This window comes from Camelina sativa, chromosome 9, assembly GCF_000633955.1.
Source record: "Camelina sativa cultivar DH55 chromosome 9, Cs, whole genome shotgun sequence".
Classification (NCBI taxonomy): Eukaryota; Viridiplantae; Streptophyta; class Magnoliopsida; order Brassicales; family Brassicaceae; genus Camelina; species Camelina sativa.
Genome location: NC_025693.1, coordinates 23,429,790 through 23,455,349, shown reverse-complemented (window position 1 = coordinate 23,455,349; position 25,560 = coordinate 23,429,790). Strand labels below are relative to the sequence as shown.

Genomic DNA, 25,560 nt, shown 5'->3' with positions numbered 1-25,560 from the left:
GGGGGGGGGGGGGGGGTAGACTTTTTCACCGGAGATGAGCACGGGGCTGTTGCTTTACTAGGCTCACCTGAGGCGTGAACTATTATAGCCTTTGCATTTGGCTGAGCTGAGGCCTTCTTGATCACCTCTTTGACTCTAGGATCCGGCTGGAATAGATCGACAATTGGAAGTTGGCTTTGTATGGGAGCTTTCCCTCGGTTTTTATCCTTCTTAGCTTGGGGGCAGTCCACCGTTTGATGCTTTACAGAGCTACACACAGTGCAGGTGGGAGGTGCAGAGGAGCATCGGGATATAGTGTGTCCGACCTTCTTGCAGTGAGAGCAGAGGGAAGGTAGCCAAGGGCTTGTCACTCTTATTCTCTTAATCTGACCTGATTCAAATCTCGCGTTAACTGCTTCAGGAAGGGGTTTACGCGGGTCAATAACAGTGTAGACCTTAGCAACCTCAAGGTTAATGAGTTTTTCCGTGTGTGGGTGCAGACACACCGGGTGACCCACCAGACCCGCGATGTGCTCCAATCCTTCTCTGTTGAAGAACTCCAGAGGCACTCCATGAAAATCTAGCCACACGGGAACTTGGGTCAACTCCGGCTTTTTTGGTGTTGTGTCTGGAGACCACTTAGCAACGAACATAGTTTGCCCATCCACTTGCCAAAGGCATTGACTCAGAATCCGACGACGAGCATTGGGGCACGGGACTTTGAAGAGGAATGAATTTCCCTCCAATTTAGAGACAGAGATGTCACGATGCTGCCTACTCCAAATACCATTTACAATAGCGTGGATAGCTCCTCTAGGAGGGGGATCTTCATAAAATTGCCCGAGAATGAAGCTATCCCAAAGCTTCTTATTCTTCTCAATAACTGCATTTGGTATTGTAACACAAGACTCGCCAGATTCTAGGACAAAAGGATTACCTTTCTTTTCCAGGTGCGACGAGAGGCCTTTAACAAGATATTTCCAGGGGTGGTCCTCACCTTGTGGGGAAGGTTTTGCAGCACCGGGGACGAGGCTCTGTTTGAATTCTGGTGAACCAGAGGCGTTTTCTGCAGGTACATCGGCCAAGGCAGAGATAGCTGCGTGAACAGTGATTTCAGATCTAGGGTTTGCTAGAGCTGCAATCGATTGAGCAATTTGGGCGTCTTCACAGGGCGCGGGGGGCGTATCTTTGGCTGCATTCTCGGAGGACGCAGGCAAATTGAGCGGAATTGAAGAGAGGTTTACGGACCCCTCTCCGGGGGATGAAGGCGAATCTGAACGAGGGGAGTCTTTGCTCGGAGAGTTAGAGGAGGCGGAACCAGAGGGGTTACCGCGGGGGGGTTTTTTCTTGGTCTTAGATTTGCCCATGGCGGGCGGTGAAGACCGACGCCGAGATCGGCGAAGGTGGAGGGTGAAAGAAGAGGATCGCGTTTTTGGGAGAGAAGTCAACGTTTTTGTTAGAAGTCAACGTTCTTTATCTCGTAGAATCACCTACCTTGTAGATCTTTCCTCTCTTGCTCGGGGGTGGTGGTGGCGGAGAAGTCGGACGTTGCGGTTCATGGTTCATGCTCGGTGGTGGAGGAGGAATCTGACGTGAAGGGGCATGGTTCTTGCTTGGTGATGGTGGAGGAGCCGGACGTGACGGTTCATGGACCTTGCTCGGTGGTGGTGGTGAAGGAATCGGAGGTGACATGTCATTGACGACAAAAACGTCATATTTAAGTCCCGAGACGCGGCATTGAAATTCATTTGAGGTGATGAAGTAGTGATGTCCTGGTTCCTTGAAGGTTACAACATCGTATCCGGTGTTGTAAACAACTTTAGGAGAAGAAGAATTGCATGAATCATACTCTAAGGCGCTGGAAACTTGAGCGACGTCGTTGATGTCTTGATCGTACTCAAAGACGNTCCATCCTTTAAAATCACCTACCTTGTAGATCTTTCCTCTCTTGCTCGGGGGTGGTGGTGGCGGAGAAGTCGGACGTGGCGGTTCATGGTTCATGCTCGGTGGTGGAGGAGGAATCTGACGTGAAGGGGCATGGTTCTTGCTTGGTGATGGTGGAGGAGCCGGACGTGACGGTTCATGGACCTTGCTCGGTGGTGGTGGTGAAGGAATCGGAGGTGACATGTCATTGACGACAAAAACGTCATATTTAAGTCCCGAGACGCGGCATTGAAATTCATTTGAGGTGATGAAGTAGTGATGTCCTGGTTCCTTGAAGGTTACAACATCGTATCCGGTGTTGTAAACAACTTTAGGAGAAGAAGAATTGCATGAATCATACTCTAAGGCGCTGGAAACTTGAGCGACGTCGTTGATGTCTTGATCGTACTCAAAGACGAGGGAATCTCCGACGTGGAATTTCTTATGTTCAGCCCAAGAGTCGTCCTTGATAGTCCATCCATAGTCACCACCGACTGTGTATAGTTTAGCCGAGGTGCAACTCAAGAGAAACATGATCACGACCATGAAGCCAAAGATCTTCTTGGTGACCATGATTCCGATCGTATGAATTGGAAGCAAAAGACAAAAAGATCTCTAAACTCAGAGCTCGCTGAATGAGAAAGAGAAGTATGGATGAATGTGTTTGGTGAAAAAAGAAGTCACGTATAAGCTCTATTTATAGAGTTTCACGATCCCTAATCATAATCCTTGTCTTATTTGGATTAAGTTTAGTTTATTTTCTTTTTAGCTCTATAAATTTCGAAACTTTCGAAACATTATATATTATCCACATATTATATAGCCTACCGAAAAAAGTCACATACTTCCGAAATATTAATTAGGAAAAATGTCATAAAATGCCCCAACTTTCAAATTTGAGACTTTTTAATCACCAATTTTAAGAATGTCATTTTAATCACAAACTTTCTGTTGACTTTACCATAAAATAGTAATATTTTGTTGACCACGCCGTTTTAGGCACGATGTTATTAAATCCCTAACCCTAAAAAAAAAACTTCAAATCCTTTTTATAATACCAAAATCTCTTATGCAATCTCTATATTCTGATGAGTTCAAGTTCAAGGTTTGACATATATGGTTGCATATATGGTTACCATTATGCAAAAATGGTAACATATGATGTATAATTTACTCTGTTTTTGAGATCTTTAACAGAGAATAAACGTTGTGTCTAAAATGACGAGGTCAACAAAACTTTGCTATTTTATAACTAAGTCAACAGAAAATTTGTGATTAAAATGGCATCTTGAAAATTGGTGATTAAAACGTCGCAAATTTGAAAGTTGGGGATTTTTATGATTATATTTTTTAGTTCATTCGTATTTTTATATTTATATATGGGCTGGGCATAAAAGGCCCAAAAAAGGTCAAATTGGGTAACCGAAGAGTTTCAATCTGGTTAAATCAAACCGGATTAGATCGAACCGAATCAATCGAAGCCAATTTACACACGGATTAAATTAAGAAGTGAACAACCGCGCTCACTAACTCAAAAACCCTCGATTTCTGAAAGAAGAGTGAGGGAAACGAATCGAATCCTACTCCTTCCTTCAAAAATTTCATCTTCTTCCCCTCAATCTCTGAGCCAACTCAACATTGCTCTGCATTTCGGATCTCAGTTCAATGGAAGACAACGAAACCAAGAAAAGCGAGGTTGAGGTTGAAGTCGATGGCCTCGGTCTAATTGATGTCGCTTCTGAAGACGATAGCCTTCTCTTCTCTTCGTTCCCCGACCCAAACAACTTCGAGTTTTCCGGTAAATTTTCACAATTTTGCTTCTTTGATTTTGGATTTCGTGGGTCAGTTCTTATCAAGTGAGGATTTTTAATTTTGATTGATACAAGTTTCAATGTGGGTGTTATTGATTTCTCTTAACTCTTCGTTGTGTTTTACTTAATCGACGGGAGAAAAAAGAAAAATCTTGAAACTTTGGTTCAGTGTTTTGATGTGGCGATTTATACTATTGTAGCGAGCTGGCATTGGATTTGGGTTTAAAGATGTAAATTTTTTTTTTGTATTGTGCTTACGTTTCAGTGACGGATAAGGATGAGAAATGTTTGAAGGATGACAAAGATCTGGATTTTATGAGGGATACAGAATACTGTGATGACGAAGAAGAGGTACTGGTATCTTCTATTGAAGAGAAGGAAGAGGTGCTTCAACCTCACGAGTCTCCTGAACCTGAGAAAGTGATGAAGAAAGGAAAGTATAATTTGCGCAAAAGTCTTGCCTGGGACAATGCCTTCTTCACCAACGAAGGTATGTGCATTTCTAACCAGGTACCTTTTTGATTAGCTTCCGGGTTTTTGATGTATGCTGAGAGATATTTTTCAAAATTCAGGTGTTTTGGAACCTGAGGAGATATCTAGCATGATGGAGAGCAATCATAAGAGTGGAAAGAAAGCTTTACCGACTATTCAAGAAGATGTTAATAGATCAACCGAATCCATTTCAACATTTCGAAGTGACTGTACAGTGGAAAACAGTCAGGAGTTTGTCTTGTTTGAAGATGTAAGAGCGTCTATTCAAAGGTCTGCTATAGCATCTGATGCTGCAACACCTGGTAAAATTAATGAACTGGGAGCAACAGAAGTAGCAACTAGCCCAAGTAAGTCTTCTTTAGTCTTTATCTAATGTAGAGCGAGTTGGAACTAGCTTTGCCTGACTAAGCGGTTATATGTCTCTACCACACATTGGCATGTGTCTCTTTAAACCTAATATATTTCTGTGGTCTAGCTTGAGCTTTAGTCTATTAATTGCTCTCTATTAAGGAGAAGGATCTACTTTCTTAGTTTTGTGTTTGTGCTTTTCTTTACCATTTGGATCTTTTAAGTAATGAAGCTGTTCCTGTGCATTTTTCTCGTTATGGATTCCCGGAGAGCTAGTATCTAATGTGAGATATAATCTTGGATGGAAGTTTTCCATCATATATCGAGAAGACTGACCCTCTACTGTTTTTTAATTTTGTGGCATGGGAAGAACTGTTTCGTGCTGTTTACATTAGACTACTCGCATTTCTAGCAGTATTTATTTCATTTTGTTTTCCAATTGACCAACATTTGCATTTACTGTCTTAAACTCTAGATACGGGGGATGTACTTGCCTCTCAGGAACAGGTATATTTGCGAACAACTGCACCTTGTGTATCCTCTTTTTACTCCCTTCTCGGCTAACTTTCCCTTTAATTTAATTATTTCTCAGACTAAACCCAAAGCCAGTCTTAGAAATCAGAGTGCTAGAACACAAGGGCTAGGGAAGGCAACAAAACAGGTATATTATCTCCATTCAATTTCACAGGTGCATAAAGTTACTAACTAAAAGGTTAACCTCTTAGTCAAACTTCATTTCATAGCTCGAGAACAATGGGGTTCTCGTAGGTTTACTAATAAACTTGAACTGGCTCTGTTGAGTGTATGAATCAGCAGCGTGTCATCAATTGTTATAGTTTACCCTATAGTGAACCACATAATGAATATATTGGATACTGTGACAAGTGATACTTTTTATGCAGCCTGTTGCTCCAAAGGGTCTAAGTACATCTATTTCCAAGCCACCCAACGGACTCAGCAAAGGCAGGCCCTTGTCAACAACATCAACGAATAAGGCATCATTAGATATAAGCAAAACCAAACAAGAAAAGAATTCCAAGTTACCTGCGGGTTAGTCAGAATTTCTTTTTAAAGAGCTTTACACTCCTTTTTGAAAGATATTATATGACCTTAAATAATACAGGTAAGGAGCCTCTGGTCCCCAGAATACCCATTTCACGACGTGCTAAAACAGTCTTGCCAAAACCTGGTGTGCCCGTTAAATCTTCTTTACGTCCTTCAGTTGCTTCAAAGAATGAAATGACCTCTTCATGCTCTTCTCTAGAGAGCTGTGCCAGTGCTTCATCTAGCGCTTCTCACAAGCCTTCTCTAAATCCGATAAAGAAGAAGAATGAGTCAAGTTCCAGATCAGCTTCACAGTCATTGGCAAATCGACCTACATCTAGAGGTATTATGGGCCAACCGAGAATCTCACCCCACCCAACCAATAAGACAACCAAGTCCAAGCTTTCCTCTAGTGTACCATCTGTTGGTTCTATTAGTGACTGTTCATCAGAGTCATCTCGAGCTTCTACCACTAGTAACATAGCTAACGGTAACCAGAAATTGGTTTCTGGTGACAAGGGTCCTCCTGCAAATGATAATTCAGTTCACACTGTGAAGCCTCTGAAGAACTCTAAAGATGCATCTGTTGCCCAAGCTGATGCTAAAGAAGGAGCAAAACGAGTTTCAGCTAGCAACGGTGGTTCGGTTCCTCCAACTTCCATGAAACCATCAGGTCTTCGTGTGCCATCACCAAATATCGGATTCTTTGATGGAGTAAGTCTCCAAAATGAAAAAAAATAGAGTCCAATCTTTTGCAATCGTTTGTTCCTTGAGATTGGTCCCAACTGGACATATATTTGGAATATGAGTATGTTAATTGATGTCTCTCTCTCTCTTTCTCTCTTTGTGATACATGACAGGCTAGACATGGATCTGCATCTGCCAATAAGAAGTCTGGAAAGTCTCAACCCGCAAGGTCTCCAATACAAGAGTCATCAAATGCAAAAACTAAGGCAAGTTCAAAGCTTGTCTCTGCCCCGTCTCCTAAACTGCCAAACAAATTGTATTCCAAAATCAATGCAGAAGATCAACTCGAGGGATGATGAGAATGAGATGCTCAATAGGTATCCATACAATGAAGCTCTGATTTTTTTTAAGTTTGTCTTTTAAAAGTAGGAATTTCGCTGTATGTTAGATTTTTATGTAAGCCCCCATCCCCAAAAAGGCACAAAAAAAAAAAAACAGTAATATATCAAATTGTGCGTAAAGAAACTTGAGCTAGCAAGTTCTAGTATTGATAGTAAACAAAATTAATATAAGCTTATAAGATATTCGATTTACTACCACATCTACCAAAATTAACTCTTACATTACTCTTGTGAATGAGATAACCCATCAATCTCACATCCTTGCAGTACCATCAAATATAACAGTCTCTGTGTATTTTCTTCAAGCAGACACGCAAACTTAGTGTTCAGCTATATAAAAGTATAAAGTAAAATATGGATTTTTAAAAATTTCTTTGTTTTTTTTAATAGTATTTTTATAGAAAAAGAAGATGAAAAGTGGAAACAACAGAGGAAAGAGATGGAAGTAGTATCTGATGGGTATGTACTATGTACGATGTACAAACAAGTTTCAGAAGACTTGACACAAATCAGGGAATCAGCTTCTGCTTCCTTTTTGACTATAATTTATTACAAGTTATGGGGCCAAACTGTAAATTAAAGCTAAATCTTTGAGATAGCTCTGTTTTTTCAAGCACAGAGGTGTTGTTTGGCAGTCAAACTTTGACTCATTTTTCTTTCACTCTCACTCTTTCTCTCTCGGCTATAAAAACAATATCTCAGTTCTGTCTGAATTATTGACGTTTGTATCCCTCTCTCACTAGCTCAGAGACCCATTTCGACTCTCTCTCTCTCTCTCTCACTCTCTTGCTTGCTACATGCCTACATCTCCATGGCTGAATATGAAGATGACGTTTTGCTTCCTCGTTTCTTCAAGGTGTTCCTCTCTGAAACGGCCTCTGAATCATTTGTAAGAATAACTCTATCTTTATTCTTTCTTCTTTCTGCTCTATTCCGTAAACATGGAAGCAAGAGTCTCAAACTTTTAGGAAAGTTCAGCATCAATGAGAGAGTTCTGCTTTATGGGTTTGAATCTTTTAGTTAGTTTGCAGTTAGGGTTTGGTTTTGAATCTGTTTACTGTAATGAAACTGGAATGATGGAATGAGCCTGTGAGTGAAAATGATGACATATTTTGGATCTGTTCCTTTGTTTCTTGTGAACTAAAAGCATAGGCTAAAACTGTCGCTGCTAAACTTGAAAAAACAGAGAGACTAGATGGCTTTTATGACAGTTTAATTTGTGTTCATCAACTTTGGTTAGCTTACTCTCTCTGGTTCATACTCTTGTTAGAACTAAGACACTATGGATTCTCTTCGATTTAAGATATAACAAGTTTACATTTGTGCATCAGGCGATTCCTTTGTCCTTCATGGAACATCTTGCTGATCCATTGCCAAACACAGCAAAGCTCCAAGGCACTGGAGGAAAGGATTGGACAGTGAGCATGACGAAAATACGTGACGGTGCGTCTTTTACAGATGGATGGTCAAAGTTTGCACGGGACCATGAACTTGTGGACGGAGAGTTCTTGACCTTTGTGTACGATGGTAACCGAACCTTTGAAGTTAGTGTGTTCGGTCGTTTGGGTTGTAAAGAGACCAGAGCTGAAGCAGAGACAATTGAGGTTTCTGGTTCTAGTTCTGATTCTGAAGAAGACGAAGAAGAACCTTCAACGGATGTTGATTATGACCTTAGCTTAGGTGAAGATGAAGAAATCAGCCAGAGTCTTTATCCACTTGAGGAGGAAGAGACTGAATCTGATGCTGCTGCAGGTGTTTATATTCTTTTATTTTCAAAGTATTTTAAACATTTGGTAATCCAACAACTAGTATCGTTAAGCTTGTTTTGTTTCAGTTTTTGAAGGGAACGTAGACATTGCAGCGCTTACTAATCCACACTTTCCAACTACCCTCAAGAACAGGATTTATGAACTGGTAAAAATGACAAAAGACTTGAGATTCAGTTTCTGTCTCTCTTTACTTTCAGTAGGGTTCTTACATGTTGTGGTGGTTTTGTTGTGTGCAGTTGATTCCAGCCAATATTGTGAAAGATTACAGCCTTGAGTTTGGAGAATCCGTCAAGTACATTGATGAAGAAGGGACCTTGGTAGGGCTTAGAGGCAAATGGGCAGATAATAGGGTTTGTTTTAAAGGATGGGACAGGATTTGCAGAAGGAACAGACTTAAGAAACATCAAGATACTGTTGAATGCGAGCTTCTTCATGACCGAAACAACATGGTTCATTCCATCAGAGTCCACGTCATGCGCGGAACTGCTTGATCCTCTCATCACCATCACCACCACTATCACCACCATCATTATCATCATCATCACCATCACCATCATCATCATCACCCATAAGTACTTTGACATGAGTTGCTATGACTTTTGTTTGTTTAGGAGTGTTATTATGTTTCTTCTCAGGTTTTATCTTAGTGGTACCTTCTTCTTCCCAAGAAAACTTATATGAACTTATTGTTGTTACTTGTTATGTTTTGAGTGCTATGTTTTAATCCATCTATGGCGTTATATAGTATGCTTTCAAGTCGGATATCATCAACATACAAAACAGTTAAGAAAAAATGAGCAATTTAATCTTCCCATTAGAGAGGTCAGTCTCAAGTAGACGATTACAGGGTCAGGACTATACTAAATTACTTACTTCGATTGCATTTTTATGGTCACGATCTCCTTATACTTAACTACCGCTCACAGACGATTCTCGCCCTTCAAAGTCTTTGCAAAACGCCGCCGTTTCTTTGAAAATGACCATTTCAATGAAATTTTTTCAAAGACAGATATCTGAAATCGTAAGTACTACTATAACATAAGTTTTATTGAAGATAGAAACATTATAAAACATGGATATATACTAATTTCACAATACAAGCCAACCAAGATAAACTTAAAATAAAAACCAAACCGATAATAAAAGAGGCAAACATACAAATCTTGATCTTATTTATTAATTATCACATTAATTTGTTCAGAGTGATGATGGAATAGTTGGTATGAGCTCAAGAGACTTGTTGAAAGCTCCGTCTTCTTCCATGTCAATGTCTTCAATGGTCACTCCATTGGGCAAACTCCAATCGAAGAAGTAAAGAATGTTAAGAAGACCTAGCTCAAGTATGGTGATTCCCAAGTTCATACCGGGACAGCTTCTACGTCCTGCTCCAAAGGGCAAGAGCTCGTAATGCTGACCTTTGTAGCTGATAGAGGAATTGGAAAACCTCTCAGGATAGAATTCTTCAGGGTTAGTCCAAACATTTGGATCACGTCCTATCGTGTAAGTGTTGATCTTGATATGTGTGTTCTTGGGGATGTGGTAGCCTTGAATCTCGATGTCGGACATTGTTTCTCTTGGGAGCAAGAGAGGAGATGATGGATGTAATCTGAATGTTTCTTTGATCACTAGATTCAGGTACTCGACCTTTTGTAGATCTTCTTCTGTGATTCTCTCTTTGTTGGATCCGAGTGTTGCTCGAATCTCTTCTTGGAGTTTTTGCATCACCCTTGGATGTCTGGTTAGTTCTGCCATTAACCATATCATCGTGACTGTTCCCGCGTTCACTCCCGCCAAAACTACATCCTGATTAAATAACATACGTGTAGTCTTAGGAATTTAATTTTAGGAGAGTATTAAAAAAATGGAATTTGTAAAAAGAAACGTATATATAGATGCGACTTAACTTGCTCTCCAATCTATTACCTAGCTTCTTAAGCTATATCTTTGATATAAAATTTTAAAGATTGGTATACTAATTAAAAGATTAGTCACACTCACCGACATCATTGCTATGAGATGATCGGAAGTGATCTTTAAAGAACTGAGATTAGTGGGTACATTGATCATATCCAACATGGCACTGACGAGGTTGGAATTATCTTGGAGTTGTCCAATCTTTAGTTGCTCATCAATCACATGGTGAAAGAAATTGGTGAGTTTGGAAAAGGCATTGTTCATCCTCGAATGCCGACCGGAGATCCGGTCTACAAGCCAACCAAAACCCGTAGGTAAGAAGTCAGTGAGTGCCAAGATGCATACGTTGGTTTCTGCCTCTAGCACCAGCTCTTCAAGTTTGTCCATATCGATGAAACTGTACTCGCGGAAGTTTTGTCCAAAGGCTATTCTAAATATGGTACCGGCGGTGAAGGAGAAAAAGGATTTCCTCAAATTTATTAGGGTTTTTGTTTGAGCGGATTTTGATATTTTCTTGACCAGCAAGTCACCTTCGTCCTCTCTGATATACCTGAAAGACTTATGCTTTTTCGGACTAAAGAGCTCTAGCCCCACAAGCTTTTTCATCTCTCGCCAGTCTTCACCATACTGTGTGAAACCAATGTCTTTGAAGTTGCGAGAAAACAACCCATTTGCGACCAGCTTAGGTCTGGTACAAGTCTCTAGGTCATGTGTTTTGCGAACTTCTTTAGCTGCTTCCTTGGAAGAGAACACGACCATAGGGACGACCCCGAAACGGAGAAGCATCACTGGTCCATGTTCTAAAGAGAGCTTGTGAAAAACACTGTGAAGCGATCTTCCAAGCTGGTGCAAGTTTCCTATGATCGGAAGACCTTTAGGTCCCGGAGGAAGCTTCCTTTTCGAAGGTAAAAGCTTGCTGAATACGATAAAAAAGAGAGGGAAAAGGAAGATAAAACATAGGAAGATAGACATGGTTCTTGTCTTTTTTTTGTTTTGGCTAACTCGATTTGTTTTTCTTTGTGATTTTGGAGTGATAAAGAGTCCTCGCGCGAAAAGGCAATATATAGGCAAATTCATGGGGCAATGCATGTGTTTAGGCTTTGTTAGTAAATCAAAGCTTTTGCAGAGGAGGAATATGGGTTATGGGTCCATAAAGAGACGCCTTAAAAACATAACTAATTTAAAGGGGAGGCCCAAAAAAATTAATTAAGATTTAAAGCTCTCTCTATAGCCAACCAAACCGACAACATAATGTGGTAATTTACAAACCTAAATATTTTTTGTGGAACTGATTCGTGCAAACCTCAATTAATTTGGTAAACTACAAATCTAAACATTTTTTGTGGAACTAATTCATTTAACAAAAAAAAAAAAGAGACGTAACTAATTTGGCTAAATGATTTTTATTATTATGGCCTTATGGGGAACAGAGCCGTGCCGAAGGTTATGGAGGCCGGAGGCGGTAAGAAAAAAAAAACACTTTAACTCATATAAAAAAAACAAAAAATTAATGGTAATTAACTAATATCACCTTTAAAAGAGTAGAGTCGAAAACTAAATATTAGTTATAAAAAATAACACAAATAGCAAAATACAATGATATCAAAGAAGTTAATTGTGTTAGAGGATTGCAAAAACAATGAAGAAAAGAAACATTTGACATTAGGAATAATAAATAAATTAGATTTTTATCGTAATTTGTTATTTTGATTTTAGCTTTAAGTTATAATTTGTTTCTTTTCTTTTTTTCTTGTAAAAATTTTGTGGTTCTATTAATTTAAAAGCATTATGTTTTTTAAGTTAAGCTTATATGATTAGAAACAAAAAATGAAAGTCGTAGGCCAAAGTTTCTTTTTTGCCTACATAGGCACGGCTCTGATGGGGAATCCCGGAAAAAGCAGAGTTAAAATGTCTTTTAGTTTCTGCTGACTGGTAAAACACATATATCCGTCATTTGTTTTTCGTTTTCATCGTTTTTGTTTTCCATCTTTTTAATATGTAATTCATGGCACGAACGAAAAAGATCTCAAGTGTTCGTTTAAACAAGAAGACATGAAATTTATATTAAATAATAAATATAGGTAAAAGTACCACCTCCTCCTATTTCTGATGATTGAGCGGGTACTTGGTGGGTACAAGTGGCTATAGGAACGTTGTGCACATCACAGTCCAGTTAAAATTTCTATATTAATTGTATGTTAGTTATATAAATTCAACAGATTTGTCGACGCAACTTACGTAATTATCAACGTGCATCTTAGAGAGTTCTTTTGCATCACATAACTTTTCAGTATAAACTTTTTTAAATCCTTGACAGTTTGTTTTGTTCAAAAATTGTTCATGATAGTATTATCTCAATTTTTTCCTCCATACATGATAGAAAAATGTTATACCTGAAATTTTTAAAACTTATGGAGATGGAGAGCCGATCACAAATTCAAGATATAGAAATCAAATAATAATTCTAGAATAATTTAGATGATTATTGATAAAATTTATTATTTTAGTTTAGGAAATTTAGCATTATCTTTCAATATATTATTAACATTTTTGTTTATCCTAACTTAGTAAATTTAGTTTGATCTCATCCCTATATAAGACGAATTTAAGCTGTAATATTATTTTTATAAGAATCAAATATAATTTATCTTAAGCACTTTGTGTACTTCTTTTATCAATATATCAATAGAGATAAAGGAAAAAAAACCATAACTAATTTAGTTTTATGATTTTAAAAAAATATATATTATTATATTGGAAAATATGAAATGTTTGAAGGGAAAAAAATTCATTTGTAAATATAAGAACTTTTTTAACAGATCAAAAACCGTAAGAAAAAATCCATCAAAAATCTGCCAACTAAGATATGAACGAACTAGCTTGTTGATCTGAATTCAAAATTTTCTTAATTTATTGTATACTATATATCTTCTCACATATTCATTTTTATAAATTCAACCAAAAAAAAAAACATTTTCAATTCTGTAGTTAAATAGTGAACTGAAAAAAAATAGTCAAAAGAGATGAACCAAAAACAATATAATCATACATCTTGCTAAATTCTGAATCCATCAATCCATTCTTCTAAAAATATTTTTTTATTGGATTTTTGGATGCATGAAAAAATTATTAAGTTTGTTTCATCTATCGGATCATAGTGCCTATCCCCTTCTAATGGTCACGATCTCTGATAGTTGACTTCTGCCACGGATGGTTCTAGCCCTCCAGAGTCTCATGAATGTAAATTTGAAAGAGAAATTTATAATGACGTAAATAAGTTTTTATTGAAGATATAAAACACATACTACGATAAAACATAGTAAAACATGGATGTATACTAATTCTACTTTTTTGTTTTTTAATCTTTTTTTATGTATACTAAGTCTGCAATACAAGTCAACCAGGATAAACGTAAGACAATAAAAAAAAGGAAAGAAAAACAAAATGTACTACGATAAAACATACAAATCATGATCATAGTCAACTCATTTGTTCACGAGTGATGATGAAAGGGTTGGTACGAGCTTAAGAGGGACTTTCTTGCCGATGTTCAAAGCTCCATCTTCTTCCATGTCAATGTCATCAATGGTCACTCCATTAGGCAAACTCCAATCGAAGAAGTAAAGGAGGTTAAGAAGGCCGAGCTCAAGAATGGTGACTCCCAAGGTCATACCGGGACAACTCCTACGACCGGCTCCAAAGGGCAAGAGCTCGTAATGCTGACCCTTGTAGTTGATAGAGGTATCGGAAAACCTCTCCGGATTGAATTCTTCAGGGTTAGTCCAACATTTGGGATCACGTCCTATCGCGTAAGTGTTGATCTTGATATTGGAGTTATTGGGAATGTGATAGCCTTGAATCTCGATGTCAGAAATTGTTTCTCTTGGTAGCAAGAGAGGAGCTGGTGGATGTAACCTGAAAGTTTCTTTGATCACAAGCGTCAAGTACTCAACCTTCTCTAGATCCTCTTCTGTGATTCTCTCTTTGTTGGATCCAAGTGTTGCTCGAATCTCTTCTTGGAGTTTCTTCATTACTCTTGGATATCTTATTAGCTCTGTCATCGTCCATATCATTGTGACTGTTCCTGCGTTCACTCCCGCCAAGACCACATCCTGATCAAATGACATATACGTAATTATTTAGGTTATTAGTTTTCTAGAGAAAAACAAAAATGAATTAGAATAATGTCTATATTAATTGTGAGTTAACTTTCTTTCCAAGCAATGACTTATTTCCAAAATAGAACTTTAAAAGTTTGGTACTAAGTAAGAGATTATATGCACTCACCGACATCATTGCTATGAGATGATCGCGAGTGATCTTTAAAGAACCGAATTTAGTGTGTTTATCGATCATATCCAACATGGCCGTGACGAGATCTGAGTGATCTTGAACTTGTTTGGTCTTCAAAATATCGTCGATCACATGTTGAAAGAAATTGGTAAGTTTTGTAAAGGCTCTGTTCATCCTCGCATGCTGACCGGAGATCCGGTCTACAAACCAACCGAGACCTGTGGGAAAGAAGTCAGTGAATGCCAAGCTGCATACGTTGGTTTCTGCCTCTACCACTAGCTCTTCAAGTTTTTCCATATCAATGAAATCGCATTCGTGGAAGTTCTGTCCAAAGGCGACTCTAAATATGATACCGGCGGTGTAGGAGAAAAGGGATTTTCTCAAATTCACTAAGGTTTGTGTTTGAGCAGATTCTGATAGTTTCTTGACCAGCAAGTTACCCTCTTCCTCTCTGATATACCTGAGAGATTTGTGCTTCTTTGGACTGAAGAGCTCAAGCCCCACGAGCTTTTTCATCTCTCGCCATTCCTCACCATACTGAGTGAAACCAATGTCTTTGAAGTTGTGAGTAAACAACCCGTTGGCGACGAGCTTAGGTCGGGTGCAAGTCTCTAAGTCGTGAGTCTTGAGAACTTCTTTAGCTGCTTCCTTGGAAGAGAACACGGCCATAGGGACGACACCAAAACGGAGAAGCATCACTGGTCCATGTTCTAAAGAAAGCTTGTGAAGAGAACTGTGAAGCAATCTTCCAATCTGGTGCAAGTTTCCTATGATCGGAAGACCCGTAGGTCCCGGAGGAAGCTTCTTTTCCGAAGCCGAAGATAAAAGCTTTTTTGAATATGAACAAAAAGAGAGGCAAGAGGAAGAGGAAACAAAGGAGGATAGACATGGTTCTTATCTTTTGTTTTCCTAGCTGGATTTGTTTTTTCTTTGTTTTCGGAGTGATGAGCATTATGTTCTCATAGAGGCAATATATAGGCTGCATGTGGGTTAGGCTTTTCTGATATTATCGTTCAAGTTTTTGTGGAATTTAAATTTATTAGAGGAATTTGATATTAAATTAAGGCAAACTCTCTCCAGAGACATCGTGTTGTGTGTTTAATTGGTGGAGAAGGAGAAGACAACCCAAAAAAAAAAAAAAATAGACAAGTTAGATGTATGAACTTTTCTCTCTAACCTAACCGGCAATCAACAATTCTAATTAGGTTTGTTAATTTTCAACAAATATTATATGGCAATTATGAAATATGCGGAGGTTGCTACAACATTAGGGCCAATGACATAGACACACTATGGTCTCATTTTAATTTAGTTTTGGTGAGCTTCCGGACTTTTTTTTTAATACCAAAAGACATATTTATCCCACTGGTTTAGCTGGATGCTTCGACATGGCCTAAGGCCGCCGCAATGAACCGAGGGTCGTCGAAGTCAAACCTTATTTGACTTTAAACATTTTTATTTATTTTTAGGGTTGGTTTAGATATTTGGGGGTTCATGTTTTGGTAGATCTTGGAGTTTGTGGAATTGTGGTATAAAAGATTTATGTAAATTTTTAATCTTAATCTGAAATTTTGTTCATATATGGTGTGGGGATACTAAATTCTTAGTTATATATAACCTTCAACAACCTCTCTATTTTCTTCATTATAGACGGAGGACCACAGGAAAAATCCAAGCTATATATTATTTAGAACCTGAGGATCACTCTTTTCTGATTGAGCCAATGTAACTAAACCATTCGTATACTTTGAATGTTATCTCAACTTGGAACATGTTTAATTTATTTAAAGACCACTTCAATGAAAAAAAAAATAACATATTTTAAAATTATAGACTAAGATAAGTTCTATTAGAGATAAAAACATCATGAACATGAATATATATACTCGATTAACAATGCATAAGCCAGCCAGGATAAGGCAAACATAATGAAAAACTAAACCGATTACAGAAAGAGAGCAAACGTACGAATCTTTATTTTATATATTAATGCATTTGTTTACGAGAGATGAAGAGTTGGTACGAGCCTAAAGAGGAACTTTCTTGGCGATGTTTAATGCTCCAACTTCTTCCATGTTAATGTCTGCAATTGTCATTCCATCTGGCACACTCCAATTGAAGAAATAAAGAAGGTTAAGAAGGCCGAGCTCAAGAATGGTGATTCCCAAGGCCATCCCGGGACAGCTCCTACGACCAGCTCCAAAGGGCAAGAGCTCGAAATGCTGACCCTTGTAGTTTATAGAGGTATTTAAAAATCTCTCAGAAATGAATTCTTCGGGGCTCGTCCAACATTTGGGATCACGTCCTATCGTGTAAGTGTTGATCTCAATCATGGTGTTTTTGGGGATGCTGTAGCCTTGAATCGTGATGTCGGACATTGTTAATCTTGGGAGCAAGAGAGGAGCAGGTGGGTGCAATCTGAATGTTTCCTCTATCACCATCTTTAGGTAATGAACTTTCTCTAGATCTTCTTCTGTGATTCTCTCTTTGTTGGACCCGAGTGTTGCTCGAATCTCTTCTTGGAGTTTCTTCATCACTCTTGGATGTCTGGTTAGCTCTGTCATTGTCCATATGATCGTGATCACTCCTGCGTTTGCTCCCGCTAAAAACACATCCTAAATAAATAACATACGTAACAATTCATGATTTGAAATTAGAATATGGAAGTAGATTTGTAAGTTGCTCCCTAAGCTATAATATTGCTTTCTATTCCAATATAAGCTTTAAATATTGCTACTAGTTAAGAAATCATTCAAACTTACCGACATGACTCCTTTAAGATGATCGGAAGTGATCTTGAAAGAGCCTTCATTGGTAGGTTTATTGATCAAATCCAACATGGTACTGATGAGGTCTGAGTGATCTTGGTGGTGTTCAGTCTTTAAATGATCATCAATCACATGTTGAAACAAATTGCTGAGTTTGGCAAAGACTTTGTTCATCCTCGAATGCTGACCAGAGAGTCGGTCTATGAGCCATCCGAGAGCCGTGGGGAAGAAGTCAGTGAATGCCAAGGTTCCTACGTTGGTCTCTGACTCTATCACCAGCTCTTCGACTCTCTCCATATCAATGAAATTGCACTCACGGAAGTTCTTCCCAAAGGCAACTCTAAATATAATACTGGCGGTGAAGGAGAAAAGGGGTTTACCCAAATCCACTAGGGTTTGTGTTTGAGCAGAGTTTGAAATTTTCTTGACCAGCAAGTCACTCTCTTCCTCTCTGATAGACCTAAAAGACTTTTGCTTTTTCGGACTAAAGAGCTCGAACCCAACGAGCTTTTTCATCTCTCGCCAGTCCTCGCCATACTGAGTGAAACCAATGTCTTTGAAGTTGTAAGAAAATAAACGGGTCCCGACCATCTTCGGTCGGGTACAAGTCTCTAGGTCATGAGTCTTGAGAACTTCTTTTGCGGCTTCCTTGGAGGAGATTACAGCCACAGGGACGACCCCGAAACGTAGAAGCATCACTGGTCCATGTTTTAAAGACAGCTTGTGAAGAGACCTGTGAAGCAATCTTCCAACCTGGTGCAAGTTTCCTATGATTGGAAGACCCGTAGGTCCCGGAGGAAGCTTCCTTTTCGAGGGTAAAAGCTTTTTAAAGTTGATTAAAAAGAGAGGGAAAAGGAAGAGGAAACATAGGAAGATTGACATTATTCTTGTCTTTTGTTTTGGCTAAGTAACTACTGTATATGTCGTTTTCTTACTTTGTATTTGGGAGTGACGAGCATTTTGTTCTCAAAGAGGCATTATATGGAGCAATCAGCAATGCATGTGGTTAGGTTAGGTTTTTGTACTATATCTTGTGTTAATATGTTTAATGGGTGGAGATGGAGAAGCCCTCAAAAACTAAGGTTAGATATAGAGCTCTCTCTTTAACCAACGACAACAATAACGTGGCAATGACCAAACTATTTAGGTTTAACAATTATATTTGAAATATCTCAACGTACGAAAATAATAATTCACGAATTCAAATCCTGAGTGGATTGATCTTCGGAGGAGTTTTTATTTTATATGTAAACAAAATTAAGGGGTTTTTGAATCAAGGATTCAAACGAACTAATTGAGAGCCAAGTTGATTAAGTTTCTTTAACTTACTAGAACTTTAAAACCTCTGAAACCATTATGTTTTTTTCGGTCGTTTGATGATGATAAATAAAAATAAAAGAGTATCGAAACAGAGGAAAATAGAGAACAAAATCTAAAGATTAAGACAGAGTACCCAATTATTTATTTTATCATGATATATAAACCTTGCGGAATCAATTTCATGTTATATGTCAACTTTTTTTCTTTTGTCAACTTAAAAACGGATTTTTATTCAAAAGACCATTTCAACAAAAAATGAAAGATAGATATTGAAACATTATTGTAAACATGAAACATGCGGATTACATGACAAAATAAACGTTATCATACAAAGGACAAAGCAAACCCCAAAACGGTAGTAAAGTAGACAAACATATAGAAGTCTTGTTCCTATTTAAAAGTAGTTATTATATTCTTCACCAGCGATGAAGAGTTGGTACGAGTTCAAGAGAGACTTTCTTAGTTATGGCAAAAGCTCCATCTTCTTCCATGTCGATGTCTTTAGTTGTCATGCCATTGGGCAAACTCCAATCGAAGAAGTAAAGAAGGTTAAGAAGGCCGAGCTCGACGATGGTGATCCCCGTGGCCATCCCGGGACAGGCCCTACGTCCGGCTCCAAACGGCAATAGCTCAAAATGCTGACCCTTGTATTCGATAGGGTTATCGACAAACCTCTCGGGGATGAACTCATCGGGTTTTGTCCAGTTTTTGGGATCACGTCCAATCGAGTAAGTATTGATTTGGATCATGGTGTTCTTGGGAATGTTGTAGCCTTGAATCTTGATGTCGGACATTGCTACTCTTGGGAGCAAGAGAGGTGCTGGTGGGTGTAATCTGAATGTTTCCTCTATCACCATCTTCAAGTACTCCNGAGTTGGTACGAGTTCAAGAGAGACTTTCTTAGTTATGGCAAAAGCTCCATCTTCTTCCATGTCGATGTCTTTAGTTGTCATGCCATTGGGCAAACTCCAATCGAAGAAGTAAAGAAGGTTAAGAAGGCCGAGCTCGACGATGGTGATCCCCGTGGCCATCCCGGGACAGGCCCTACGTCCGGCTCCAAACGGCAATAGCTCAAAATGCTGACCCTTGTATTCGATAGGGTTATCGACAAACCTCTCGGGGATGAACTCATCGGGTTTTGTCCAGTTTTTGGGATCACGTCCAATCGAGTAAGTATTGATTTGGATCATGGTGTTCTTGGGAATGTTGTAGCCTTGAATCTTGATGTCGGACATTGCTACTCTTGGGAGCAAGAGAGGTGCTGGTGGGTGTAATCTGAATGTTTCCTCTATCACCATCTTCAAGTACTCCACTTTCTCTAGGTCTGCTTCTGTGATTTTCTCTTTGTTGGGTCCTAGCGCTGCTCGAATATCTTCTTGAAGTTTTTTCATCACTCTCGGATGTCTGCTTAGCTCTGTCATCGTCCATATCATCGTGATGGATCCCGCGTTCACTCCAGCCAAAAACACATCCTGATCAAAATGATATATGTTAACTTGCTTCCCAAGCTATAATATTTTCCCTTTTAAGTTGCCTTTCTAATGTAAAAAAATTGAAGATTTTAGTAAAGGATTATTTGTACTCACCGACATGACTCCTTTGAGATGGTCTTTGGTGACTTTGTAAGGACCGAATTTAGTAGGGTTATTGATCATATCCAACATGACACTAATGATGTCCGAGTGATCTTGGATTTTTCCACTCTTCAAATGATCATCAATCACAAGTTCAAAGAAATTGTCGAGTTTGTCAAAGGCTTTTTTCACCTTGGAATGCTGACCGGAGACCCGATCTATGATCCAACCTGCCGGTAAGAAGTCAGCAAACGCCACGGAGCCAAGGTTGACCTCCGACTCAAGCACCAAATCTTCCACTGTCTCCATATCCACAAAATCACAGAAGTTTTGTCCAAAAGAAAGTCTATAAATGATGCCTGCCGCAAAGGTGAAAATGACTTTCCTCAAATTAACTGGTGAAGTAGGTTTCTCATGAGCAGAATTTGATACCTTCTTGACCAACAAAGCGCTCTCGTCCTCTCTAATAGACCTGAAATCTTTGAGCTTTTTCGGGCTAAAGAGCTCGAGGATGGCGATTTTCCTCATCTCTCTCCAGCACTCACCAAAAGGAGCAAATCCAATATCTTGACAGCCGTAGGTAAATAACTCGCTCCCCACCGTCTTAGGTCGGCTACAAGTCTCGAGATCATGAGTCTTGAGCACTTCCTCAGCTCCTTCTTTGGAAGAGACAGTGATCACAGGGACTACCCCGAAACGAAAATACGTCACCGGTCCATATTCTTGGGAAAATTTGTGAAGAGATTTGTGAAGAAATCTTCCAAGCTGGTGCAAGTTTCCTATGATCGGAAGACCCGTAGGTCCCGGAGGAAGCTTTCCTTTTGACGGTAAGAGCTTTTTAAAGAAGATTAAAGTAAGAGGGAGGATTAGTAAAAGGAAAGCTAGGAAGATAGACATTTTCTTGTTTGTTTTTGTATTGCCTAATTTNTTTTTTTTTTTTTTTTTTTATCTTTGATTGAAGTGAAGAGTAAGTAATGAGTTCTCAAAACGCCCATATATATATAGAGCCATAGAGGCAATGCATGGTACTTGGGTTTTGACTAAATCAAAGTTTCCATACTTAAGTTTCTATTTCCCTTTGTTTTACTCTCTTTTGTGTTTTATTTTCACAAACAAAGTTTCGCTACTATATTATAGGAATAATATCGGATATATATGTTAATATAGAGATAATTCCTAGGAGATAAATGTGGTAGAATAGTATAAGTTGTCCTTATCTAATGACTAATGCCTTTAGCCGATCGACAGTAAATATAGTCTTCTGTTTGTTTCAAACTTTCAATAAGGTGCAGCGCCATTTTATTTTGTTTGGAGTTATTCTGGTGGGACGACTAAAATCGAGATACTCGACAAAAAACATACTTCGTAAAAAAAAATTGTATATGACGAGAGCCTGTGGATATAAAGATTATTTCTTTACAAGTATACGGAATTTCACAATTTGGTTTGACTTCAATTCAACAGTTCTACTTCTATATATGTATTGACTTTTAAACGATTGCAGATTTTGTTTCTTTTCCCCCTTAGAAAGTCACAAGTTCTTTGCGACGTGTAGAATATCAGAGCGATAACTTGCAACGTGTAGTTTGTTTAAAAAGTTACTTCTTCATTTTTCTATATATATAGTTTCTTTTTTGTTCTTCTTTTTGTTAAACTCGTTTTTGAATCCTTGGGATGAAATATTGATAAGATATTGGAAAAGCTTTTGACTACTAGTACTACAATACAATTTTGTTGTTTTCTCATTTTTGTGAAATATAATTTGTTATTTGTCATACATAAATGTTGAATGTATTCAGAGCTGGATTCTGCACCCCCAAAAAAAAAGTATTCAGAGCTGGACACCAAAAAAACAAATTCTGAACAAAAAACTGAAAATTATTGCTAATGGGGTTTTGTGAGAATTGTTTTAAGAGTATGTTTTGGGAATTTCTAAACAAACCTAAAATTGTGAATGCGCATTAGTATATATATCTTCTTCTTTTTGTCACGTCTACGCGCGTTAACCTCTTTATAAAAAGGTCTCTGTGAGATTTCAGTTGTCTTTATTTATTTCATAACAGAGCTGCTAGAGAGTGAAAACAGTGACAAAAAAATAGAAGTAAAAACTGATATTTTTTGCTACTTCTTTATTTCTCAAATTTTATAGGACAGCTTTTTAAACATAATTTTTGTCAACTCAAACCCATTTACAAAACTTATGTAAATAGTATTGTACGTATATATAACATATATATATATATATATATAAAATTTAAATGCTATCATTTGTCTATCCTAATTTTTTTTTTGTATTGTTCTTTATTTCCTATGCATATGCAAAGCGCAAAATATAAGTAAACCTGATTCACTGGCAAAAGAAATAGACAACAATAAAAGAAAGAGTATATGTAGTAGATGCCACAAGAATCAAAACTAATTAAGAAACTACCACAAATGTACAGTGTATTTCTCTCTCTTCATTTACAATTATTTTTATACCCATTACATATATTACAAGTTATTCGTTTAAATATTATGTTATTTTTCTTAAGAACGAATTTATATATCGGCTTGGGTTCACAAATGAAATGGTTAGGGTTTAAATTTTACAATTAGAACGAAAATATATGTCGGTTTGGGTTCACAAATGAGATGATTAGGGTTTAGATTTTACAATTAGAACGAAATTATATGTCGGTTTGGGTTCACAAATAAGATGTTTAGGGTTTAGATTTTACAATCAGAACGAAATTATATGTCGGTTTGGGTTCACAAATAAGATGTTTAGGGTTTAGATTTTACAACTAGAACAAAATTATATGTCGGTTTAGGTTCACAAATGAAATGGTTAGGGTTTATATTTTAAAATTAAAACGAAATGACATGCTATTTTAAAAAATCTCACCAAATCTTTTACTTTTCAATCTTACACTAAAATTAAAAAGGATGATTTTGTCTTTTTACACCCAAAACACGTAGGCCCTATGGTATTTTCTAATATAAAAAAATAGTTGTGGTATTCTCTTAAGTACTTTTCAAAACTGTGGTATTTAGTTAATTAACCCTAAAAGAAATATACTTGGTAAAAAGTAAATGTAGTAGATATCTTATTGGGAGATTGTGTTAAATAGTATTTTCTTTAAGGAAAAAAAATTGTCAAGTTAACCAACGTTAACAGGGTTACTTACTAGTAAATGAGGCATTAGCCTGACGACCCAAGATTCATTTTTTCGAGGCCCCTATTTTAATAATAATAGTGGTCTTTGTTGAAAGATTCCGAGACTATTCTTTACGTTAGGTAAAAACATATTTGCGACTCCGATGTTTTTCTTGCGATGATATACTATTTTTGACTTAAAAGTCTGATCTTTTTTTACTATTCCTCAAAGTAGCACACTAGAACTAGACTACAACATGTGTTTTAAATGCTGACAAACAAAAAATGAGAATTTTAACAAGTGTACCACAAATGATTAACTTTATCAACGATTCTACTACAATCTATAAAAGCTTTTTTATTCTACCATAAGGTTTATTTAAAATGACGAAACTACCCCTAACCAATTCCAACAATTACCTTCTCATTGATGTAACAAATAAAAAAATTGTCCTGTCTTTTCAGTTTTGTGTCAGACCAATAATTAAAGTAGCATTTGAAAATCGAAAAACAATTACCTCTTCTATTCTGGCGATTCACTATTCTTTTTCATTTCCATCTTTAATCTCTCTTGAAAAGTTAAGGTTTTTATTGCCAATTTTTTTAAAAAAAATAGTGGACAACGCTAATTGTTGCATAATATTTTTCAAAACTGGTGGACGTCGTATTAAGTTTTGAAAGAGTGTGTCTTGGTGAATCCCGCTATAAAGTCTCATTCCTTGCATATTTTGTCTCCAATTTTGGGTATGTTTTTTTTAATTTTGTCTGTTTCCTAAAATTACAGTGTCTACTAACACGTTTTTGTCCATTGATTTGTTGTCTATTATGTCGAATAAACCAGTCAAGTCTGATTTGCAGGCATATTCATCTCATTTTCCCACCGTAAGTGATAGACAAGTTATTTTGACATAAATATGGACAAGTTGTTTTTAACGCAAACGAGAATTTTGTCCACAATATTTGTTCACAAAGTAATGAAAACATTTGTCCACTATAACTTGTCAATTGAAGAGGATTCAATTATATGTTTATTAACAACATGTCATACGTACACCTAAACTCTTGTCCACATACACCTAAACTCTGCTCGGGTTTTAATTGTCCATTGTAAATTATTCTTTCATGCATAACTTGTCCATACTATATACCAAAAGTTGTCCCCAATATCGAATTAGACCAATAGACAACATTGATACTCCAAGTAATGGACAAGTTACGTTGTAAACTCTAAGTAATGGACAAGTTACGTTTACAACTTGTCCACTAGTCAACATACTTGACAAATAAAAAAGTTTTACTAGAGGACATGTTGATACACATTTTGTCCGCAAGTCTAATTTTATCCATTCCCTTATATCATTCCATCTTATAATTTTAATTTTAGAGTTACGTATCTTTTTGATAAATTCAATCTAATTTATTCAAAAAAAATTAGATCTAATTTATCATTAATTCAATCTAATTTATGATGATTTATCATTAATGCACCATTTCTTAAAGCCTTTTAATGTCATATCATCTGATAGATTTTTTTTTTCTCTCTCTACTGGTCCACACATTTATGTTTCAGTTGTGTAATAAAAGAATACAGTTACTTCCAAATTTTCGTTCATAAACATGGGGATATTATTTTTTTTTAAATACCCTTTGTGGTATAATAGAAAAAGTAAGTTCTAATGTGGTAGAACCGAAAAGTTTGAAAGAGAATGTGGTAGAATTAATTAAAGGAAAAAAGATGGCTAACTACACGAAGTATTGGAGAATGCATGGTCACACATACCAAGTATAATACTGTATCCTCAACGACACGAAGTACATGTATTGCATGACCACATGTATGAACTATATGACGTTATGTGGTCAACACCATAGACATATAATCTGGTACACCGGTCGAATAATTCCGGTTAAGACCGACGTTGACTCCGGCGTTTATCAAAAAAAATTGTATTTTAATTTTTTTCTATGAAAAAACAAAATAATAAATTACTATATTAAATTATTTATGAATTTTCATGATTAGAAAACATTCTATTCAATATCTAAATATCTTAGGTATCTCTAATGTATTTATTCTTATAATTAATTAATTTTTTTT

The 25,560-nt window shown here is 37.2% G+C and overlaps 7 protein-coding genes across 8 annotated transcripts; 2 read left to right on the top strand and 5 right to left on the bottom strand.

Moving 5' to 3' along the window:
- LOC104715625 (uclacyanin 1-like) lies at positions 1,453-2,475 on the bottom strand. The gene has a single exon (XM_019230040.1). The coding sequence runs from the start codon at positions 2,473-2,475 to the stop codon at positions 1,453-1,455; it is 1,023 nt and encodes a 340-aa protein (XP_019085585.1).
- LOC104711893 lies at positions 3,418-6,877 on the top strand. The gene is made up of 8 exons (XM_010428669.1): positions 3,418-3,700; positions 3,979-4,203; positions 4,286-4,552; positions 5,029-5,060; positions 5,146-5,214; positions 5,456-5,603; positions 5,677-6,311; positions 6,458-6,877. The coding sequence occupies exons 1-8, from the start codon at positions 3,568-3,570 to the stop codon at positions 6,638-6,640; spliced, it is 1,692 nt and encodes a 563-aa protein (XP_010426971.1). The 5' UTR covers positions 3,418-3,567; the 3' UTR covers positions 6,641-6,877.
- LOC104711892 (B3 domain-containing protein REM20-like) lies at positions 7,316-9,143 on the top strand. The gene is made up of 4 exons (XM_010428667.2): positions 7,316-7,574; positions 8,017-8,437; positions 8,520-8,599; positions 8,691-9,143. Exons 1-4 carry the CDS (start codon positions 7,497-7,499, stop codon positions 8,943-8,945), a joined length of 834 nt encoding a protein of 277 aa, XP_010426969.1. The 5' UTR covers positions 7,316-7,496; the 3' UTR covers positions 8,946-9,143.
- LOC104711891 (cytochrome P450 71B8-like) lies at positions 9,598-11,169 on the bottom strand. Of its 2 annotated transcripts, XM_010428666.2 has the most exons (3): positions 10,647-11,154; positions 10,204-10,257; positions 9,598-10,109 (listed from the first exon to the last, which is right to left on the bottom strand). In XM_010428666.2, exons 1-3 carry the CDS (start codon positions 11,152-11,154, stop codon positions 9,652-9,654), a joined length of 1,020 nt encoding a protein of 339 aa, XP_010426968.2. In that variant the 3' UTR covers positions 9,598-9,651. The 2 variants fall into 2 exon arrangements, with proteins under 2 accessions (XP_010426968.2, XP_019085832.1); XM_019230287.1 differs by having other exon boundaries at positions 9,598-10,257; positions 10,453-11,169.
- LOC104715623 (cytochrome P450 71B31-like) lies at positions 13,854-15,550 on the bottom strand. The gene is given in 3 exon segments (XM_010433015.2): positions 13,854-14,480; positions 14,656-15,501; positions 15,503-15,550. Coding segments are annotated over 3 exon segments (1,521 nt in total).
- LOC104711890 (cytochrome P450 71B8-like) lies at positions 16,553-18,356 on the bottom strand. The gene is made up of 2 exons (XM_010428665.1): positions 17,424-18,356; positions 16,553-17,276 (listed from the first exon to the last, which is right to left on the bottom strand). Exons 1-2 carry the CDS (start codon positions 18,309-18,311, stop codon positions 16,689-16,691), a joined length of 1,476 nt encoding a protein of 491 aa, XP_010426967.1. The 5' UTR covers positions 18,312-18,356; the 3' UTR covers positions 16,553-16,688.
- On the bottom strand, positions 18,975-21,238 carry LOC104711888 (cytochrome P450 71B5-like). Its single transcript, XM_010428664.2, has 3 exons — positions 20,336-21,238; positions 19,863-20,221; positions 18,975-19,421 (listed from the first exon to the last, which is right to left on the bottom strand). Exons 1-3 carry the CDS (start codon positions 21,218-21,220, stop codon positions 19,166-19,168), a joined length of 1,500 nt encoding a protein of 499 aa, XP_010426966.1. The 5' UTR covers positions 21,221-21,238; the 3' UTR covers positions 18,975-19,165.